General features: G+C 42.6%; 2 protein-coding genes across 4 annotated transcripts in view; one reads left to right on the top strand and one right to left on the bottom strand.

Moving 5' to 3' along the window:
- The window catches only part of FANCD2 (Fanconi anemia complementation group D2), a 48891-nt gene extending 47813 nt beyond the window's left edge, over positions 1-1078 (bottom strand). For 2 of the 3 annotated variants that reach the window (XM_018066828.1, XM_018066827.1), the window contains exon 1: positions 1015-1070. The gene's annotated coding sequence lies outside the window, so the exon portion shown is untranslated. Of the gene's footprint in view, positions 1-865 lie in introns of all 3 variants that reach the window. The other variant, XM_005695615.3, reaches the window with a different exon arrangement.
- EMC3 (ER membrane protein complex subunit 3) lies at positions 1065-16375 on the top strand. The gene is made up of 8 exons (XM_005695616.3): positions 1065-1456; positions 5896-5953; positions 6290-6383; positions 7778-7882; positions 8576-8657; positions 10628-10707; positions 11480-11562; positions 15166-16375. Exons 1-8 carry the CDS (start codon positions 1302-1304, stop codon positions 15292-15294), a joined length of 786 nt encoding a protein of 261 aa, XP_005695673.1. The 5' UTR covers positions 1065-1301; the 3' UTR covers positions 15295-16375.

Genomic DNA, 20803 nt, shown 5'->3' on the forward strand with positions numbered 1-20803 from the left:
TAATCCAAAACTCCAACGTTGGGGACTGGGCTAGGTGTGGGGGTTACATCTGTGAACCAAAAATGATTCCTGCTCCAACTGAAATGCTGTTATCTGCCCGGAAATTACTCCTTCTCCTTAAAGTCTCAATCAAATGTCTTCTTCCTTGAAAACTGGACTCCTGTCCCCGAAGGAGATTACTCCTCCAGCTTTCCTGCTCCAGAGTATATATAAGAAACCTTAGGACACACTAGACTGAGGGGCTCCTTGAGAGCAGGAATCCAGTGTTGTTTATCTCAGGTATCCCTAGGGCCCAGCATGGTACCTAGCATTAAAAAAAAAAAAATTCTGAGAATATTCGATAAATGCCTGGAAAATTCCATGAACAGAGGAGCCCAGCGGGCCCCAGTCCATGCAGTTGCAGAGTGGGGCATGACTGACCCACTGAGGGCGCACACACACACACCCCCACCGACCCCCACCTACCCCCCCCACCCACCCCCATTATTCTCACATTCAGTGTCAGAGCTGGGATTCCAATTTAGCAATCCGGCTGAGGATCTCTCTGCCTCTTTAACTACCACCCATAATATTGGCTTCCAACAATATTTACCGTTTACTACTTACCAAACGTCATGCTAAGCATTTTTTTTACCCTTTGCCTCGTTTACTATTTATAAGCATTATCAACCATCCTACAGAGGAAAAAACTAAGGCCTCTGGACTTCAGGGAACATGCCCTTAACACGTGCTAACCCGTCCAGCAGCCTCAAACCCGGGGAAACCCGGAGGGCTGCCTGGACTAGGCCCTCCGGGGAGGGGCGGGGGGCGAGGATGGGAGTCAAGTCTCTCCTCACTTCGTCTTTTTAACGACGCAGGAAGGTACCTGTAGGTATTATCCTGCGACTAGACAGTTAAAGAAGCTGAGGTTGAGGGCACGGAGGCTCAGAGGGAAAGGCCAGGCTCTGTTGGGACCGAGAAACCAGGCCGTAATGTCGCGAGGTCTCGAGAGACGACGACCGCTGCCCCACTCACCAGCGGAGAAGGCGTCGTCGGCCCTCCTCTTCGAGTTTCCCGCCCGGTAGGACGCCACGCTGACGCCACTGTAGCGCGCCCTCGCCGTGACGTGAAACGTCCGCGCCGGAAGTGGGCGGCCCGGCGGCCCAGCTTGGGGCAGGAGTCAAGGGACGACGCCGCCGTAGGGCCCGGGGCTCACCTGGCTGAGGGCGGTGAGAAGGCCCAGAGGCGGCCTCAGCTAGGACCCGGTGTCCCGACGAAAAGAAACCCGGTTACACTCGGCCGGGAGCCTACTCTCTGTGAAGATGGCGGGGCCGGAGCTGTTGCTTGACTCCAACATCCGTCTCTGGGTGGTCCTGCCCATCGTTATCATCACCTTCTTCGTGGGCATGATCCGCCACTACGTGTCCATCCTGCTGCAGAGCGACAAGAAGCTCACCCAGGAACAAGTCTCCGACAGGTAAGCGCCCTCCCCTCTCCGGCAGTCTCACTCTCTCGTGACCTTGGGCAAGAAAGTCAGTTTGCCCGGCTACATCAGGCCCCCACTAGCTGAGTTTCCTTGGCTGAGTTACCCCTGTGTTTCACTTGTTCATCTGCGAAATGGGGATGATAACAGGACATGCCTCATAGAGTAGGAGTGGAGACTAAATTTTAGATGATGTCTGTAAAACATTCCTCTAGATACAATATAAGTTTCCTTGAGCCTAAATGATCACAAATGGGACATTTGGTTTCATAAATTAAGGTTTTGCTGCCTCAGACAGAGGTTACTAAAATTTTTCTAAAATGTGTTAAACCAAAATTAAGAAATATATAAATGAAAAAACATTAGACCATATTTGGGAATAGAATGAATGTAAAAAGTGACTCTCAAGCTTGTAGAATATAGTGACTTTTCAGAAAGGAAAAACAAATAGATGTTTAAGAATGTGAAACTCCAGTTTGAAAAATACTGACTTTGAAAACTCAAGTTTTATTTTAGGAAAATGTTTTTCACTTGCAAATTACAACTGCAGAAGATAAGCTTTACCTTTATCACCAGTTTCGTTGTGCTTCGTCGAGCAGGGACTTAGTTTTAGATACTAATAGAAAAAAATACAAAATTCAAAAATTCTTGTAGAATTCGCAGACCTTAAGAGAAACTGAGTATTTAAAATATATAGGATAATTTAAGTTGGCCTTATTTCAGGGTTTAAATGCCTCACATGATTCTCAACCTCACTTCTGCAAAATTGCTCAGCAGAATAGACAACTATCTGAATTTCTGTTCAGCCTGTGGAAGTCCTGAATTCTCTATAGTAAACAAAGTTTTTTTGACGACTTACCATGTGCCCTGCACTGTTCTGTATGCTAGGAGGTACAAAATATGACAAGACCCTACTCTCAGGGAGTTTTAGTCCAAGTGATAAAACATGCAAAGGGAAAATAGGAAATACTATTATTTTAGTGCACAGAGTATGCTAAGTATAGTGGTAATCACCTTAAGTGACATATGTGAAGAATTGAGCTTAAAATCCTTTAATATTTGCTTTTTGCTCTTTAAAAAACTGTGGTTAAATACATATAAAATTTTCCACTTTCTTTTTTTCTCTTTTTAAAATTTAATTTTATTTATTTTGGCTGTGCTGGTCTTCATTATTGCACGGGCTTTTCTCTAGTTGCAGCAAACAGCTACTCTCTACTTGCGGTCCGCAGGTAGCAGGTCTGTGGTAGCCTCTCTTGTTGCGGAAGACTGGCTCTACGTGGGCCAGTAGTTGTGGCACACAGGTTTAGTTGCTCTGCAGCGTGTGGGATCTTCCCCAACCAGACTGAACCCATGTCTCCTGCATTGGCAGGCAGGTTCTTTACCACTGAGACACCAGGGAAGCCCCACTTTGACTGTTTTATTTAAGCGTGCAATTCAGTGCCATTAAGTACATTCACCTTGTGCAGCTGCCACCACTGTACACTTCCACAATATTTTCCTGAGCCCTAGCAGAAACTCTGAGCCTATTAAATAATAATTCATTTCCTTCTCTCCCAACTCCTGAGACCCACCATTCTACTTTATCTCTAGGTACTTCATTAAGTGGAATCATACAGTATTTGTCCTTTTGGGTCTGCCTCATTTTATTTTGTATAATGTATTCATGGTTTGTCCACGTCGTTGCAAGTGAATGGATTTCCTTCTTTTTCATGGCTGAATTAATATTCCGGTCTGTGTGTCTACCCATATATCATGTTGTCTTCATCCTTTCAGGATTTTTTAAAATCATTGTTTATTTGGGGTTGTGCTGGGTGTTCTTTGCTGTGTGCAGACTCTCTCTGTGTGCAGAGAGTGAGGGCTGCTGTTGAGTTGTGATGCGTGGGCTCCTCCTTGCTGTGGCTGCTCTTGTTGCAGGGCACCGGCTCCAGAGCACTCGGGCCTCGGGAGTTGCGGCACTTGGGCTCTAGAGCTCATGGATTTCAGCAGCTGTGCTGCACAGGCTTAGTTCCCCATGGCATGTGGAATCTTCCTGGACCAGGGATCGAACCCATGTCCCCTGTACTGGCAGACAGATTCTTAACCGCTGGACCACTGGGGAAGTTCTCGGGTTGTTTCTATATCTGCCTATTGTGACTAATACTGCAATGAACACAGGGTTGAATACATATATATACATATATATATAGATGTATATATAGTGTGATTCTATTTTTATTTTTTTGAAGAACCTCCGTATTGTTTTTCATAAAGATTGTACCAATTTACTGACCCACCAACAGGGGTTTCCTTTCCTTCCTCCTTTTGCTTTTAAGATAAAAGATTACAATACAGTGGAACCCTTAAGAAGAAAGGAATCATGTCACATGGTTACAACACAGATGAACCTTAAGAATATGAGGCTAAACTAAAGAGACCAGATACAGAAAGGTAATATCTGTATGATTCCACTTATATGAAGTATCTAAAATAGTCAAATTCACAGGAACACAAAGTAGAATGGCGGTTACTAGGGGCTGGGAGATGGGGAATGGGGATGTTATTGTGCAATGAGAACAGAGTTTCAGGTTTGCAGGATGAAAAAGTTCCGGAGATCTGTTTCACAACAGTGTGAATATGCTCAACGCTACTGAACTGTGTGCTTAAATGTGGTTACGATGGTAAATTTTATGTTAATGTTTTTCACCACAATTTTTTAAAAATAGCGCGGAGCCTCTCTTACATAGTCTAGCTCTCGCCAAGCTCTCAAGCCTTGTCTCACCATGTTTCTGTAGTCCTCTTTCTTCCAGCCACATGGCGTTTCCCCTGGTCCTCAGAGATAGCAGTGCTTACTGCTGCCTCAGGGCTTTTGCCCATGCTCCAGCTCTTTGCCAAGGTTTTCTCTACCTGTCCTTAAGATTTCAGCTTAATCATACCCCCTCAGGAAAGCTTTCTCCAAGACCTTGACTTCTTAGGCTCAGTCACATCCCCCTGTTAACACACTCAGATTATCTGTCTCTCTTTCCTGGTATATAACAGATGGATTTGACATTTATTCCTGTGGTTATTTGATTACTGTTTTTCTCCCCTACTAGACTTTAACCTTCTTGGGATATTTGCCCTTTTTTTTTGGCCACAGCAGGCAGGATCCCTGAGGAGGGATCCAGCCCATGCCTCCTGCAGTAGGAGAGCAGATTCTTAACCACCAGACCCCCAGGGAAGTCCAAGATTCTTGCTTTTGGATCACTGTTGTTCATGTCACCTAACATGGCACCCAGAAGCTCGAGAAGTATTTGTTCAATGAGAATAAGCCTGTTATTGTGTACAGTATGAATGGAGGCGTAGGAAATTTAAGGGGACTCACCCAGGATCACATAGTTAACAAGTGGCAGAGCCCATATTTGAACCCATCTGTCCAACTCCAGAGCTTAAAGTTTTACTCATTATTCTAGGCCCAGTGCTGCTTAAAACTGTCCGAGGTAAAGGACCAGTTTAGGTTTTTGAATGTTCAGTCTGTCACAGACTGGTGCTTTGGTAAAAATTTTTTGATCACATATTTGGATGTTTGGACAATGTCAGATTACTATAAAAGTTTCTAAGCCTTTAGTCTCAGTGTCTGTTCTCACCTCACCACAGACCAGCATTGAGACACAGACCACATTATGAATAGCTTTAGTCTAGCTCCCAGGGAATGGAACATATCACCTCTCAACTCTTCAGGCTTGTGTCTACAGCATTTTGTTTTGTTTCAGTTTTCAAGAAGGATTTCCATTAAGGAGGTTTTTTTCCTCCCCTCATGAAAACAACTTTTGAAAACCTAGAAAAATTAGCATTTTCATCTCTTCTGTCTGACGTTTGTTCTAACACTGCCCACTTGGTACGCTTTGTTATCTGTAAGGATCAACTATGTTCAAATATCACCAGATAACTTCATTTGTTAATTCAGTGAGTATCTACTGAGAGCTTACCAACATCTGCACCCTGAGTAGAATTTGTATTTGTTGTCTGTCAGGTAACAACCCTGTCAAGCCCTGTAATCATTTCTCTGGTTTTGCTTTGTTTTTAAACTTCCTTCTTTTATCCTCACCCTTCCTCCCTTCTGCCCCCAGGTCTTTTGAGTAGCATCCAACTGCTACTGTTTTTACTCAGAGAAAAGTTCCTCCTTAGCTCATTATAAAGTAACAAAAAGCGTAATGTCCCAAATGTGCCTTCCTCAGAAATCTTTGTTCAGAAAGAGTCACTCCTGAAAACTTGTGGAAAGCTGAGTATTGGGTTAAGTATGTCCTGTTGGTTTTAAGGACACTGGTATTTTGAAAAGTTTCCGCACAGAGCTATTGCCAAATAGGCCTTCTCTTGTGTTTAAATAGGTTTTCTACTTTATTCTCTCATTTTCTTCTAGAGTTTCACTTTTAAAAATCTCATTGTCTTGGTTTGTTTGTTTTTTTTTTCCCCTTCAGTCAAGTCCTAATTCGAAGCAGAGTCCTCAGGGAAAATGGAAAATACATTCCCAAACAGGTACTCATTTATCTTTTATTACAAGCTCCACGATTCACTGTGAGGACAGTAGATAGCTGAATGTTTTATAAGGGGACTCTTCAGGGAGAGCTGAAGGCAGGCAAGTCAGTAATTAAGCTGTGGCCTAGCAGTGTTTGCTGTCATCATGACCTTGCTCTTCTTGGGAAATTGTTTTCAAACGTGGCTCAGCTAAAGTGTCAGATCGGCTGCCAAGTAGGCTGCCAGCTCTGAGTGTGATAGCATATTCCAAGGGCCTTCTGACTAAACCTCGGGGGAATAATTTGACAATGTTCTATGTCACAGTTTTAAGACTTAAAAAGTTCTTTTTTCTACTAGTCTTTCCTGACACGAAAGTATTACTTCAACAACCCAGAGGATGGATTTTTCAAAAAAACTAAAAGGAAGGTTGTGCCGCCTTCTCCTATGACTGGTATGTTTATTCCCCTCTCTTATCTTTAAGGAAGATTTTTAACATGATGGTGGGATAAGCAGGGAGGATGTCCTTTTATCTGAAATTTAAATAGTATAAGACAGTAATCTGAGGGAATTCAGGGATCATCGGATACAGGGACTACAAAAGGGGGGATTCTCTTTTTCAAATAAATTTTATACCTTGGGAACTCCAGGGTATAAAGTGGAATTAAAAGCAAGACCTCTTGGCTAAGGGGTCGGGGAATAGGGCCATTATCCCCAGGTGTCTCCCCTTTGCTGTTCCTCGGGACCCAGGGCTCTGAGGGGCACAGCTGGAAGGCATTTCAGTCCCAGGTCCCACCCAGTGCAGTCCTGTTGCTGGCAGATGACCCCCAGATTCTGCCTAAATGCTTCCCTCGGTGATTCATTTCTTTGTCAGACGTGACTGCTTGCTTGCCCTCTACAGGTTTTCCTCTAACAGAGTTCTTGCTTCCTCTGATCCCAGTCAAGTGAAAAACACAGCATCTTTAAAACGAAAGTAATCTATTATTTGGTTTTACTTATCCATTTATTTCAGTACCTATTACTTTAGGTTAGATAACCAGTATCATAATCCCAGACAGAAGGTACTGGAATTGATTTAAATAATAAGTCTTTTAGCAAACCTACAAGAAACAAAAGACCAATAAGTATATGGAAAGATACTTGACATCACAAAATCAGTGGAATGCAAATGAAAACATGGTGTCCTTTTTAACCCATTAAATTAGACAAGATTGAAAAGCTTGACCAAAGCTGCTACTGTCAAGGACATGGAAAGTGAAGTCCTCTTACTGTTGTTGAAAGTCAGTTTTAAATGGTCAAATCCCTTGACCGAGAAATTCTAAGAGTTTCTCTCACAGAAACACACAAATTTGCAGATTTGTGTACAAGGCAGTTGTTCGCAACTTTTTTTTTTTTTTTGGCCAATAATCTATAGATCTAGCCAGAAGTGATGAGTGTGACCACAGTGGACGCCTGTGCAGACATTAAAAATAATGAGCCATATACACCAATATGGAAACATACTATATCACAATATGTTAATGTTTTTAATTAGAAAGCAGAATAGTAAGCATAGTATCCCTTCATGTATATATACAGAAAGAAACCATTGTGTGTATATACATGTATAGGTATATATGTATGTTTATATTGACATATAAAGATAGAAGAATAGACAGCAGTTAAAAGTGTTTAGACAGTAGGCAGAGGAACTGTCCACATCCTGTGTTTCTATGTTGTTTGAATTTTTTACAGTGAACTTGTATTACTTGTGTTAATTTTATCAAGTAAATTAAAGAGTTACAGAAAGCAAGGAATAAATCCTTGCCTTATGGTAACAGCTCTTGGTTGCTTGTTTTTCTGTCTTAGATCCCACCATGCTCACAGACATGATGAAAGGCAACGTCACCAACGTCCTGCCTATGATTCTTATTGGTGGATGGATCAACATGACGTTTTCAGGCTTTGTCACAAGTAAGTTACAGACTTAGAAGACTTCAGGTTTGCTTCATCTTTGACCCTTTCCCATGACCCTACTCAGAAATCCAGGTGCTGCTGACAGAGTACTGTCCCGGGTCCTGTGTTCTCGAGTGGAAACTGGTAACAGCTCTTGAACAAAAAAACCAATCATGCTCTAGTTCCACGGCTCTTACCAAAGCGTCCATGCAGTCATGACAGGGATGCTCTTTTACTAAGGGACTCGAGCGAGCGGCTTACTAATTTGTATCCCCAAATCTAGTTCTGTGTCCTAGTGAGTAGGAGGACGGGAAGCCTGTTTCTGTCTTGACTTCATTTTTGAGGTGTTGGGGTCAGTTGTTTGTCAATTTGTTTGTGAGCCGCTTTGATTTGAATGAACTTGGTGTCTCAGTAATGTAGTTCTTTGTGCATATATATTCCACTTTGGGTTTAACAGATGGGCACAGCTCAGTTTGAGCCCCTACTTCTTAAGCACTAGAGAATCTGGTGTTGTTCAAAGAACTAGAATAGAGTGACTTTTGAGTGTTAATTCTTCAGAAAGTGGCATAAGCCTCTTTGTGGAAATAAGTTTCTAAACACTGTATGGTACAGAGTTCCCATCTCCTCAGGGAAATCTGTGCATCACACTTATTACACTGTTTTCCAGAGGAAGCTGGGCATGGTTCTGAACTTTTTCTTTCTTTTCTGCAGCCAAGGTCCCATTTCCACTGACCCTCCGTTTTAAGCCTATGCTACAGCAAGGAATTGAACTACTTACGTTAGATGCCTCCTGGTAAGGACTTTCTTCTGTTGAGTAAAAACACCAACCAAAATCTAAAACAGGGATCTCTTAAACAACAGGATTTCCAGTTTGCCTGCTTCACTGGAATAGGTTTTTTGAGTTTTTCCCACTGAAACTCCACTCAGAATGCCACAGATTATGGTAACTTTTACATGAGTTTTCTTGCAAAAGGAGAGAATGTATCAAGCTCTTTCCCCTAGCTTCTTGGGTCTCAGGAGCTCAAAAAAGTAGATGTGTCCACCCCAAAAAAGTTAAAGACAAGAACTCTGACCAAAGCAGACTTTTTAATAAGAAATGCCCTGGAGCTTATGGAAGTGGATGTTGGTATTTTTTGTTTCAAAATACATTACTTCCAAAAACAACATTAATTCTTTTCACTGGTACCAGTCACTGTGCTAGATACATTCCATATATTACTTTATTCTCGTAGCAACCCTATGAAGTGGAGCCATTGAGATTTGACCCCAAGTCTGTCCAAATCCAGCACGTCTGTCTTATTTACTGTTCTGTTTTTTATATCCGAGTAATAAAACCCCAAGTATGAAGAGCTCTTAGGACATTGCTGCAGCCTCTGGAACACAGTAGTGCTTCTTTATGTGGTCTGTCCAAGGTTATTTTGTCTGGCTTCCCAGAGACTAGCATCTAAGGAAACCAGACAGGGACTTCCTTAGTGGTCCAGTGATTAAGAGTCCACCTTCCAATGCAGGGGTCACGGGTTCAGTCCCTTGTCAGGGAACTAGGTTCCCATGTGCGGCAGGGCAACTAGGCCAGCACACCACAACAAAGACCCAGCGGAGCCAAAATAAAATTGAGTAGGCTAGAATAAAATAAAATAGCCAGACAGTAGGAAGAGGAGAATGGGCAGTGGGGGTCACCACTGCTGGTCATGACTGACTCGACTCCCCAGTTGGAGCAGCCTGTGGTTGTTTGGGAGGGACACGATAGACCCGGCGCTGGGAGTCTTGGCCGTGCACGCTTCCCCCAGAGGAGGAAACCTAAACTTACTACAAGTAGCACGACTGTTCAGCTTGGACCTTCCAGTCTCCTGTGGGCTAAACACAAACTTCATGGGGAGGGGAAAAGCTGTTTTATCTTTTCTCAGCACCTGGACAAGTACGTTTCTGACATGCTTGTGTAGACAAAGGAGCCTGGAACCACACATGAACTAGCTTACCAATCTGAAGGATTATGTACAGATAAGTGTGACCCAAGTATTAGAATAAAGTGTGGGTCCTTTCCCTCTGTATCATTTCTGACACTCGTTTTAGTTTTTTATTATATGCAAGCATATTAACTTCACTGGGGCAAGGTGGGAAACCTAACCTAAGGAGAACTGTAGGATATAGTTCAAAACTTGAAATGGCTTTTCCAATCACTACAGTCTTCAACATGAAGCCTGCTGACACTTGTGGTTTCTTTAGAAAATGGGATTCAGGACAGGCAGCCTCTTTGAATTTATATCTTACATACTTCAGTATTATTTGCATGTATTATACACATCAATAACAAGTGTGTGTTGTTGTCATAATTACAAATAATAAATGGTTTGAAAACCCACTATGTAAGCAGGATAATTAAACAAAACTTGTATTCCCTGATAAAATGAAGCCCGCCAGGTGTGAGTTCAGTTCCTGCTACTGAATGCCAAAGAAGGAGCCGTTAACCTCCATATATTACCTCATTTTACCCTCATGGCAACATCTCTGAAGTGAGTGGAAGGATCGAGGTTTGACCCAAGTCTGTCCACAAAGCTCAGCTGTTCGCCTGCAGAGAGCTATAACTATTAATATTTGTAACATGGCCTTCACAACGTGTGTTTCTTCTTTGGCTGTGCTCTGGATGACTATTGGCTGACCCCAGGAGATTCCTTTTACATACTCTGAACAACTTTGGGTGGGAGAAATGTATAAACTAGTTTATTCTGAAATAACTACCTGCATTATTTAACTTTTGCTTCCTAGGGTGAGTTCTGCATCCTGGTATTTCCTCAACGTCTTTGGGCTTCGAAGCATCTACTCTCTGATTTTGGGCCAAGATAATGGTAAGAGGCAGTTACTTCAATAGCTGAGTCGTTCATATCAGGGCCAGAGTGATTATGCAGGCTGTGCTGTATTGAACAGAGTGAAATATAGTGCTTCATTCCCTAAACTTATTCCTAAGTATCTGAGGTACTCTGAAAGAGTCTTAAACATCCCAAGGTCAGACTGAAGATCTGAATTCTCCTCATTAATCATGGGGACAGTATTTAGTTATGCAGAGTCTGATACCCTCCTATGAGGGATCCAGCACCAGCAATGTAAGCCTGAAGCTGAGAGAAGGCTGGCTTGATCAGTTCGCCCATTGACTAGAGACCAGTACCAGTCCTGGCTCTCTTACTTAAATAGCTGGGACCCTGGGCAAGTTACTGAACCACACCAGTCCTCTGTTTGCCTACCTGTAAAATAGGGACCTTAATAGCTGACTTCTGGGTTTGTTGTGAGGAGTAGATAAGGTAGATACATGGAGCACTTAGTGAAGTACCTGGCATGTTGGTGTTGCTCAGTAACTCATAGCTATTGCTCCTGTTATTTAAATTTGAAATAAAGTTTAGAGCTTTTAGTTAATCTTCTTTCTCCTGCTGTTATCACATCCATTTTTTGCAAGAGGTAAAGGGACTTTCGCAAAGTGTGTGACAAGGCCAGTCAGTGAACTGTCCCATGGTCCTCTAACCCACTGCCAAGCATCTGTAAGTGCTGTGTGAGAATCATTCTTCCCTGGGGGTCCTGGGTGCCTGCTGTGCCCTGGCACTCACTGGGGTGTGTCTTACTCTGCAGCTGCTGACCAGTCACGGATGATGCAGGAGCAGATGACTGGCGCAGCCATGGCCATGCCCGCAGACACCAACAAAGCTTTTAAGGTACACTCACTTCTCTCCCCAGCTTCACTGAAGCTCAGAGGTGTTACCAGAGTTACTTTTAAAGATGAATTCCCTTAAGTGAGTGTGGTATATCTATGGTTCCATCATTTTAAGTTCAGCAAAAATGTGTTTTCATTTACATGTCTCTTATTCCAGAGACAGAATCATCTGATAAGTAAGTTAGAGATTCTTGGTACTTTTGGTGGTTTTTAAATGCTCACTCAATTTAATCCATAGTGTAAATGAAGTTATAAAAATAGCCCAATCAGAGATGCCAGGTAGACATTTGGAATATTTTGAATTTTTTTGGACCCTAATATAAATTTCATTCAGTAAAATCTAAATTGGGATACCTTGGCAGTCTAGTGGTTAGAACTCCACACTCTTTTAACTGCCGGGGACCCAGGTTCAATCCCTGGTGGAGGACCTAAGATCCCACAGGCCATGTGGCTTGCCCCCCCCAAAAAAATCTTAAATTATTTGAGCCTTTCACACAATGATTCTTGAATTTGTAAAATCCAATAAAATTTTACACAGCAAAATCTCACTAATTTTTCATGATGAAAACTAGAAATAGAGAGGAATGTGCTCATCTTGATGAAAGATACCTATGAAAGACCCACAGTTAGCATATTTATACTGGAAGCTTTGCCCCTAAGGGTAGAACAAGACAAAAGATGTCCACTATGACCACTTCTATTCAACATTATTCTAGATGTTCTAGCCAGGGCAGTTAGGCGAGAAAAAGAAATAAAAAGCATCTAGATTAGAAAGGAAGAAGTAGGGACCTTCCTGGTGGTCCAGTGGTTAGGAATCTGCCTTCCAGTGCAGGGGACTTGGGTTCGATCCCTGGTTAGGGAACTAGGATCCCACAGGGCAGCTAAGCCCACATGCTGCAACTAGAGCGGCCCATGGGTCGCAGTGAAGACACAGTGCAGCCAAAATTTAAAAAAAAAAGTTTTAGAAGTAAAACTGTCTTTGTTTGCAAGTAATGTGGTCTTTTATATAGAATATCCTAAAAGGAATCCACAAAAAAGCTATTACATGTAATACATTCAGCCAGGTTTTCAGAAATGAGTCATAGCTCTACACACTGGTAATAAAGAATCTGAAAAACAGAAATTAAGAAAATCATTCCATTTATAATAGTATCAAAAAGGATAAGAATAAATTTAACAAAACAGCAAGATTTGTACCATGAAAACTGTGAAATATTGCTGAAAGAAACTAAAGAAGCCCTAAATAAATGCAAATATATCCATGTACATATTATTTTGACTTACTGTTATCAAGATGGCAGTACTCCTTGATCTGTTGATCTACAGACTCAAAATGCCACCAGCTTTTCTTGCGCAAATTGGCAGTCTGATCCAGAAGATAATACGGAAGTGAAAGGGCTTCAGAATAGGCGAAACAGTGTTGAATAAGAACAGAGTTGGAAGGCTCAAGACTTCCTGATCTGAAAACCTACTTCTGAGCTATAGTAATCAAGACTGTGTGGGACTGCGTATGGACAGACACGCAGATCAGTGGAACAGAACTGATACTTCATTCAGCAGGGCCTTCCCTGACGGTCCAGTGGTTAAGACTCTCTGTGCTTCCAGTGGAGGAGGCGCAGGTTTGATCCCTGACCAGGGGACTAAGATCCCATATGCTGTGCAGTGCAGCCAATAAATAAAAAAAGTTTTGTTGTTAAAGAATTGAGAGTTCAGAAATAAAACTCATATATGTAGATCAAATGATTTTTGAGAAAGGTGCCAAAAAAGTTCAGTGAGGGAAAGAATAGTTTTGCTGTTTATTGTGTACAGAGTTTCTGTTTCAGGGGATGAAAAATTTAGAAAAAGTTAGTGGTGATGGTTACACAACATTGTGAACCTAAAAACTGCCACCAAATTGTATACTTAACAGTGGTTACAAATGGCAGATTTTGTGTCATATGTATATTAATATTTACCACAATAAAAAACGTTTTGAATAAAAGTTTTTAAATGGGTCAAAGACCTAAATATGAGAGCTAAAACTAGAACGCTCGTAAAAGAAAACATAGGTGTAAATGTTTGTGACCTTAGATTAGGCAGTGATTTCTTGGATATGATGTCAAAAGTATAAGCAACAAAAGGAAAAATAGCTAAGTGGAACTTTGTCAAAATGAAAACTGTGCTTCATAAGACACTATTAACAAAGTGAAACGCCAACCCATAGAATTGGAGAAAGCATCTGAAAATCATATATCTGGTAAGGGTCCAGGATTCAGAATAAAGAACTCTTAGAACTCGACAATAAAAACATGATCCAGTAAAAAGTTGGCAAAGGATATGAATACTCACTTCTCCAAAGAAGACGCAGATATGCAGTAAGCTAAGCACATGAAAAGATACCCAACATCAATAGTCATCGGGGGTTTTGCAAATCAAAACTTCAGTGAGATATCAATTCACACTCACTCATATGGTTATAATAAAAAAGATGGACAATAACGAGTGTTGACGAGGATGTAGAGACATTGGAACCCTCGTACATGCTGGTGATTGTCCAGCTGCTTTGGAACGCAGTTGTTAGCCTTTCTTCAAAAAATTAAACACACTTATCGTATGACCCAGCAATTCTACTCTCAAACACTCAAGAGAACTGAAAACATATTTTCACACAAAAACTGAGTACAAGAATGTTCAGAATACTACTGATAATAGTGAAAACTAGAAACAATCCAAATCTCCATCATCTGATGAACAGATAATGCAGTGTCTAGACAATGGAATGTATGCAGTGGAATATTAGCCATAAAAAAGAATGAAGTGCTGAATCATGCCACAACAGAGAGGAGCCTTAAAAACATGCTGAGAGAAGGGAACTATAACCAATACCCTGCAGTAACTCTTAATGGAAAAGGATGAAAGAAAACTAAATGTATATGTATAACTGAATCACTTTGCAGTGTGGCAGAAACCAAGACCATACTGTAGATCAAGTATACGTCAACAAAATAAAAGTTTTTTTAATGTTAAGTGAAAGAAACCAGTGACAAAAGGCCACATACTGCATCCAGAAAAGATGACAAGATTCAGCAAATGAAGTAGTAGTTGCCAGGGCTTGGGGGAGGGATAATGGGAGTGTCTGCTGTTTGATACAGAGTGTGTTTGCCATGACAGAAGTGTTCTGGAGCTACATGGTAGTGATGGTTGCACATCCTTATGAATATACTAAAAGCCACTGAGTTGCACACATTGAAGGGATGGGTTGTGTAACTTATTATTTTTTAAAACCCATACCTGTGAGCTAACATTTATATTGCACATTAAGTTGCGTAGAGCATTTTTTTAAAGACCTACCAATTAAAGGCAAAAGTAGTCGACATTAATAGAATACTTGGGAAATGTAGTGAGTTGCCAGCTCCAGAGACCTGAACAGATTGTTTCTTTCTTAGCCTAGTCGCTTGTCTGTAACTTAGGGGCGCGGGAGGGTGAGGGCGCCGCAGGAGCTGCCTCATAGGCCTGAGTGAGGGTCACGTGTGCAGAGCTCGATCCCGCTCCAGGCCGGAGCACATCAGCACTGCTCCTATAACAGCCCTTCCCTTCCTGCCCCCATGTTTCTCTTCCTTTGCAGACAGAGTGGGAAGCTCTGGAACTGACGGATCACCAATGGGCACTGGATGACGTCGAAGAGGAGCTCATGGCCAAAGACCTCCATTTCGAAGGCATGTTCAAAAAGGAATTACAGACCTCTATTTTTTGAAGACCAAGCAGGGGCTAGCTGTGTCTGGAACTCGGAGTCGCGCTTAACCTTATAACTTTGATTTGAGCTGGAGCCTCTTGGAATGAAAAGGGGGTGCCTGAGCTGGCGGGGGTGCAGCAAGGATTGTTCTTATCTGAGGCAGGCTCCCCGTCTTGTTTGAACCCAGAGGAAACATGAGGAGTGTATGCTGGGTGACTTGCCCAGAAACAGCTATTTTTTTAATATTTTAAATGTTCCTTCTGGTGACTCTAGTAATAAAAGTAAGAGAAAGGGGGGACACTCAAGCTAGTGATAATATTAAAAAACAGCAAAAATTCAGTCTATGGAAAAAGCATTGTTAATTAAACCTAATTATTACGTGCAGTCATTCTGACATTTAAACCTCAGTAAACTCTTGTTTTCTTGGAATCTATCCACCCGGCATTTCACCTTTAATTTTTTGTTAGTAAGCTTCCCTTTCACAAATAATACATTTTCATTGTTGAAAATTTAGGACCAATGGATAGACAAAATGAAACTGTGTTGTTCATTTTGTGCCTGCAAATGATATGAAAAGCAAATGTGTCAAAACCTTACTCAAGCTCTTTTTCAGAGTAAATACCCAGGGTCAGGACAGACTTAGCAAACCTTCTCTCTGTTTTAATACTATCAAGTAAAAATTGGTGACCCTGAGACACTGCCAGATTCTCAAATGCCTTTGGGATCCTCGCAGACTTCAGCAGTTAAATAGTGTGAGCTCTTCATCTGATATTCATGATATATTAAACCCATTGTCGAATCAGTAGAGCTGTTCTATCCATGGCTACTCCACTGAACAAAAGACCCCGTGTCCAAGTTATTCTGGATGAGAGAGAGCTTACATATGGCTGTAAGGAGGGAGAGAGGGCGATTGCTGGCCGACACAGAGGTAAGGGTTGCCCAGGAAGAATTCTGTCTGGATTAACTGTCCCAGGAAGGTGGCAGAGGGCCTTTTCGGTACCAAGAGGTGAATGTAATCTACGTGTTGAATGTTGTAATCAAGAACAAACAGCTCGACTCTACAAATTAAATCATTCTGTTTTCTTGTCTTTGCCTGTAAAAACATTACCTCTGTGGGTCACTCACAGCCTTCTGCCAACAGTTATGAATGTGTATTGTGGACCAGTGCTGGAGAGTCTAAAATGGAAAATATGGGACTCTTGTCCTCAGGAACTCATAAGAGAGACACATGAGAAATTGTTCCTAATCATTCGTTGGGTCACAGTACCTCTTTGAGAATCTGATGGATGCTCTGACGCTGCCCTCCAGAGTAACAGACATGGGCACAGACCTCTGGGGTAAGTTGGGTGGGTAAAATGTGTGAGACTGTTCTCACCCATCATGGTGGGTGTATGTCCTTGGCACCAGCAAGTCAAAGGGAAAAGCCAAGTTTGTCTTGGCAGGGTCTTTTCAGAACCAGCACACAAGTTCAGGGAGCACTGCTTATTATGTCTGCTTCTTGGAGTTTGATTTGGATCAGCCTTCTGGGTGAGCTTTACCATCAACCTGGACTTAGCACCCAAAACCATTTAGGGCAACCTGAAATGGCTACTTACTGATAATGGTGGTATGAAAGGCACCTTGCATGGAAGACTAGAGATGGACAGTCAGTGGCAAAACACAGCTCGGAAAAATGATGATGACTTGGATTGGAGGACAGCAGGTAGACCTGTGCTCAGAGGCAGAAGCCAGTGCGGTTCCCCTGTGGGGTCTGAGGCGCCTGATGGGCGTGGCTATATGTGGGAGACATGGGGGGTGACTGTGTGAGGAATCTTGCAGTGGAAACTGACAGAACTCAATCTGGGTTAAGCAGTTTTCTTTTTTTCTTAATGAATGTAAATTGGTTCAAAAACTAAAATGTCCAGTGGTCAGTTACTTCAGTGTAGCTGGAGCCGGGGCCTCAAATGATACCATCCAGACTTGGTTGCTTTCTCAAGTCTGCTTTTTTCTGTTCTCAGGCATTTTGTCTTCTCACGGAGACACCAGATTCGTAACCGCAGTGAAAAGCACCCCTGGGAATTCCCTGGCGGTCCAGTGGCTAAGACTCTCTGCTCCCAATGCAGGGGGGCCCAGTTTCAATCCCTGGTCAGGCCTGCAAATGATATGATCCCATGCCACAGTACACGCCTCAACTAAAGATCCCATGTGCTGCAAGTAGGTCCCAATGCAGCAGAATAAAAAACACAAAAAAGACCTGATGCGATGAGGCAAGGCCAGATGGCAGAGAGCTGCTAAGTCACCCTTCAGACATGCACTTGGTCCTGATGTTACTTCAGGAACCTTTGGGAGGGACTGGTGGGAAGGGATTTGCTGCTGGGGTGGAGTTGAGGCCGTCAAGATGATTAGCCCCCCTTTCCTTGCTCTGCCTCAGTGTGGCTGTGCGTAAGGCACTTTCCCTCTCTGGGCCTCAGTCTCCCCACTCACCACCCTGTTACTCTCCGCTTCTATCCTATCCATTCCTTTCCCAGCCCAGATCTACAGCCACTGTGGAAAACAGTCTGGCAGTTCCTCTAAAGCTCAAACAAAGTTTCCATATGATCCAGCAATTCCACTCCTAGACAATAGCCCAAGAGAAATGAGTACATATATGTCCACACAAAAACTTGTACACAAACACAGCATTATTCATAACCACCACGAAGTGGAAACAACCCAAATAGCCATCAACCGTGTGTAATCATGTATATAACTGAATCACTGTGCTTCACACCTGAAACTAATACCACGTTGTAAGTCAGCCATACTTCAGTAATAAAAGATAATGATAAAATGTTTTGTACTGGTGATAGTTACACAACCTTGTGACTATAATAAAAACCACTGAATAGAACACCTTAAATAGGTGAATTATATCCTATTAAGTGAGAGCAAGTCCCTGGCTGTTGACATCAAGATCTCTCAAGGTCACGGCTATGAGGGGCTCTTGGAGACTATCCAGGATGTACAAGGAGGGCATGGAAGAGACATCTGTGAATGCGGGGTGCAGAGGGGTGTCGGGCATGCCAGCATGTCCCTGAGCCTCTCCTGTGCTTTTACATCAGCCCTGGCAGCCCTCCTCCTGACCCTGTGCTCACCCTGGTCCCACCATCCCCATCTCCCGGGCTCTGGAGGAGCCTGGGAAGGTCAGCGGGCTTCAGAAACCCGAGTTCTATATCCGGGTACTAGACACAAAATGGGCTGGTGTTCAATACGTGAAAGGTTATATTTCTACAAGCAGCTCACCAATTCCACAGCCAACCCTGTGCAATCTTTTCCTTCCTTCTTTTTTGTTTTAAACTTTTTACTATGAAAAATTTCAACCACACACAAGAGCGGAGAGGATAGTATAAGGTACCTACCCATCTCCCTTCACTGATAATGAATAATAATATTTTGTCAATCTTTCATGTATCTTCCAAGCCCATTTTTTTTTAACCTGGAGTGTTTTGACAGTAAATGTCAGATACGATACCATCTCACACATAAATATTTTAGTAAGTAGCTCTAACAGATGAGGAAATAATAAAACATAACCCATAATACCATTATTCACCGAGTCCAAACAGGTTTATTGTTTAGTCCATGCTAAGGCCCAATCAATATTCAAATTAGCCAATTATCTTCCAATACCTTTGTGTCCTTGCTTTGTCTGGAAGAGGATCCCAACAAGGACCCCGCACGTGGCATTTGACTGCTATGACTCAAGTCTCTTACATTTTCCCTTCCCCCTGCTTTTTTCAAGCTGTTAGTTTGTTGGAGAAACTACGTATTTGTTATCGAAGTCTGTAACCCTTTTTGAAAGTATTCTCACCTGGGATGGGAGACCAAATCTTTAGATTGTTTTTTGCTTCAAGGAAAGATTGTGGGGAATTAGTGACAGATGCATAGACAATTAAGTAAACAGCCCAAGCCACACTTACCCCAGAAAAGCAAAGGGGCTATAATCATAGCACACTCCTGATTCAGCTTGATCGTTTGTTTCGCGGTTGGACTACTGTAAATGCAGATTGATGATCGAAACAAAAGCAGCACAGGAAAAAGTGGAAGGCAGTATAAGAGCTAAACCTTTACGTTCCTTTATAGTAGTCGGGAGGTAAAACCTAAAGCCGAAAAAAATATAGGTCTGACAATTAGAAAATACATATTAAAAACCAAAGAAATAATCAGAACTACCAGAAAGAGTTGAAAAGAATTAGGAGTAAGAGGGAATAAAGTAAAGGACAGTTGATTTTTACAGTGTGTACTGGCTCATCAGACTTATTAATAAATATATATATTTTTTAAAATAGGGTTCATTTAGCTGGTATCCATGGAGGCTTAACTCTGAGAAAGAATGAATTAAGATTCCAGGAACCCTTGACGCTCAATGTGGGAGTGTAACTGTTCCTGCTCTCAGAGCTAAGACAGTGGCCGTGAACAAAGTCTGCCAGACAGCACCGTCTCCCCCAGCCCCACTCCCAAGCTGCCTTTTGTTTCTCTGCTCTTTCCCACCATAGTGACTTGCCAGAACAGAAATGCCAGCCAAGTGTCCTGTCCAAGCAGGAGATTTCATCCTGGCTGTCACTCACCTTTGCCTTTTCATTCTCTCTCCCCTTCCTTGGGAGCTTCCAAGGTACTCTGGATTAGGAGCTCTCAAAGATTCCCAAAGCGGTGGTTGGCTCTCCTTTCATCGGAGATCCCAGTCAGAGGCCTGTTTTTAATTTTAGTATATGTGCTGCCGAAGCGAGCACTGGAGGCCTATTTTCAGATTCAAACTCCTAGCACAGTAAGTGCCACCGGGAAAGCCTGCGGTTTTCATCTCTCCTCTCTGGATTCTTCCAGAGGGGCAGGATAGTGTCATCACTCTTAAGATCACTGGCTCTTATGGTTTAGCTTTATATTTGCTGTGTGACCTTGGACAAGTTACATAACCTCCCTGAGCCTGAGCTTGCTGGCTGTAAAATGGAAAGCATAATAATATATCAAGCTGTTGGCAGAGAACAGACTTGTGCGCACAGTGGGGGAAGGGGAAGCTGGGACAAATTGAGAGGGTAGCATGGAAACACATACATTACCATATATAAAATAGATAGCCAGTGGGAACTCGCTGTATGACTCAGGGAGCTCAAACTGGTGCTCTGTAACAACCTAGAGGGGTGGGATGGGGTGGGAGGCAGGTTCAAGAGAGGGGACATATGTAAGCCTATGACTGATTCATGTTGATATGGCAGAAACCAACGCAATATTATAAAGCAATTGCCCTCCAATTAAAAATAATAATAATATAAGGTTATGGGGACTTCCCTAGTGGTCCAGGATTAAGAAATTACCTGCCAATGCAAGGGACACAGGTTTGATCCCTGATGTGGGAAGATTCCACATGCTGCCAGGCAACAGAGCCTGTGTGCCACAACTACTGAGCCCACGTGCTGCAACTGCTGAAGCTCACGCACCCTGGAGCCTGTGCTCCGCAACAAAAGAAGGCGCTGCACTGAGAAGCGTGTGCGTCACAACTTGAGAGTCGCCCCCACTC

The sequence above is a fragment of the Capra hircus genome, chromosome 22, assembly GCF_001704415.2.
Source record: "Capra hircus breed San Clemente chromosome 22, ASM170441v1, whole genome shotgun sequence".
Taxonomy (NCBI): Eukaryota; Metazoa; Chordata; class Mammalia; order Artiodactyla; family Bovidae; genus Capra; species Capra hircus.

Excerpts from the sequence above, each read along its gene's own strand:
- EMC3 (XM_005695616.3), top strand. The coding sequence starts at position 1,302 with ATGGCGGGGCCGGAGCTGTTGCTTGACTCCAACATCCGTCTCTGGGTG. Across the intron at positions 5,954-6,289 it reads GAAAATACATTCCCAAACAG|TCTTTCCTGACACGAAAGTA; the intron begins GTACTCATTTAT and ends TTTTTCTACTAG. Across the intron at positions 10,708-11,479 it reads GATTTTGGGCCAAGATAATG|CTGCTGACCAGTCACGGATG; the intron begins GTAAGAGGCAGT and ends CTTACTCTGCAG.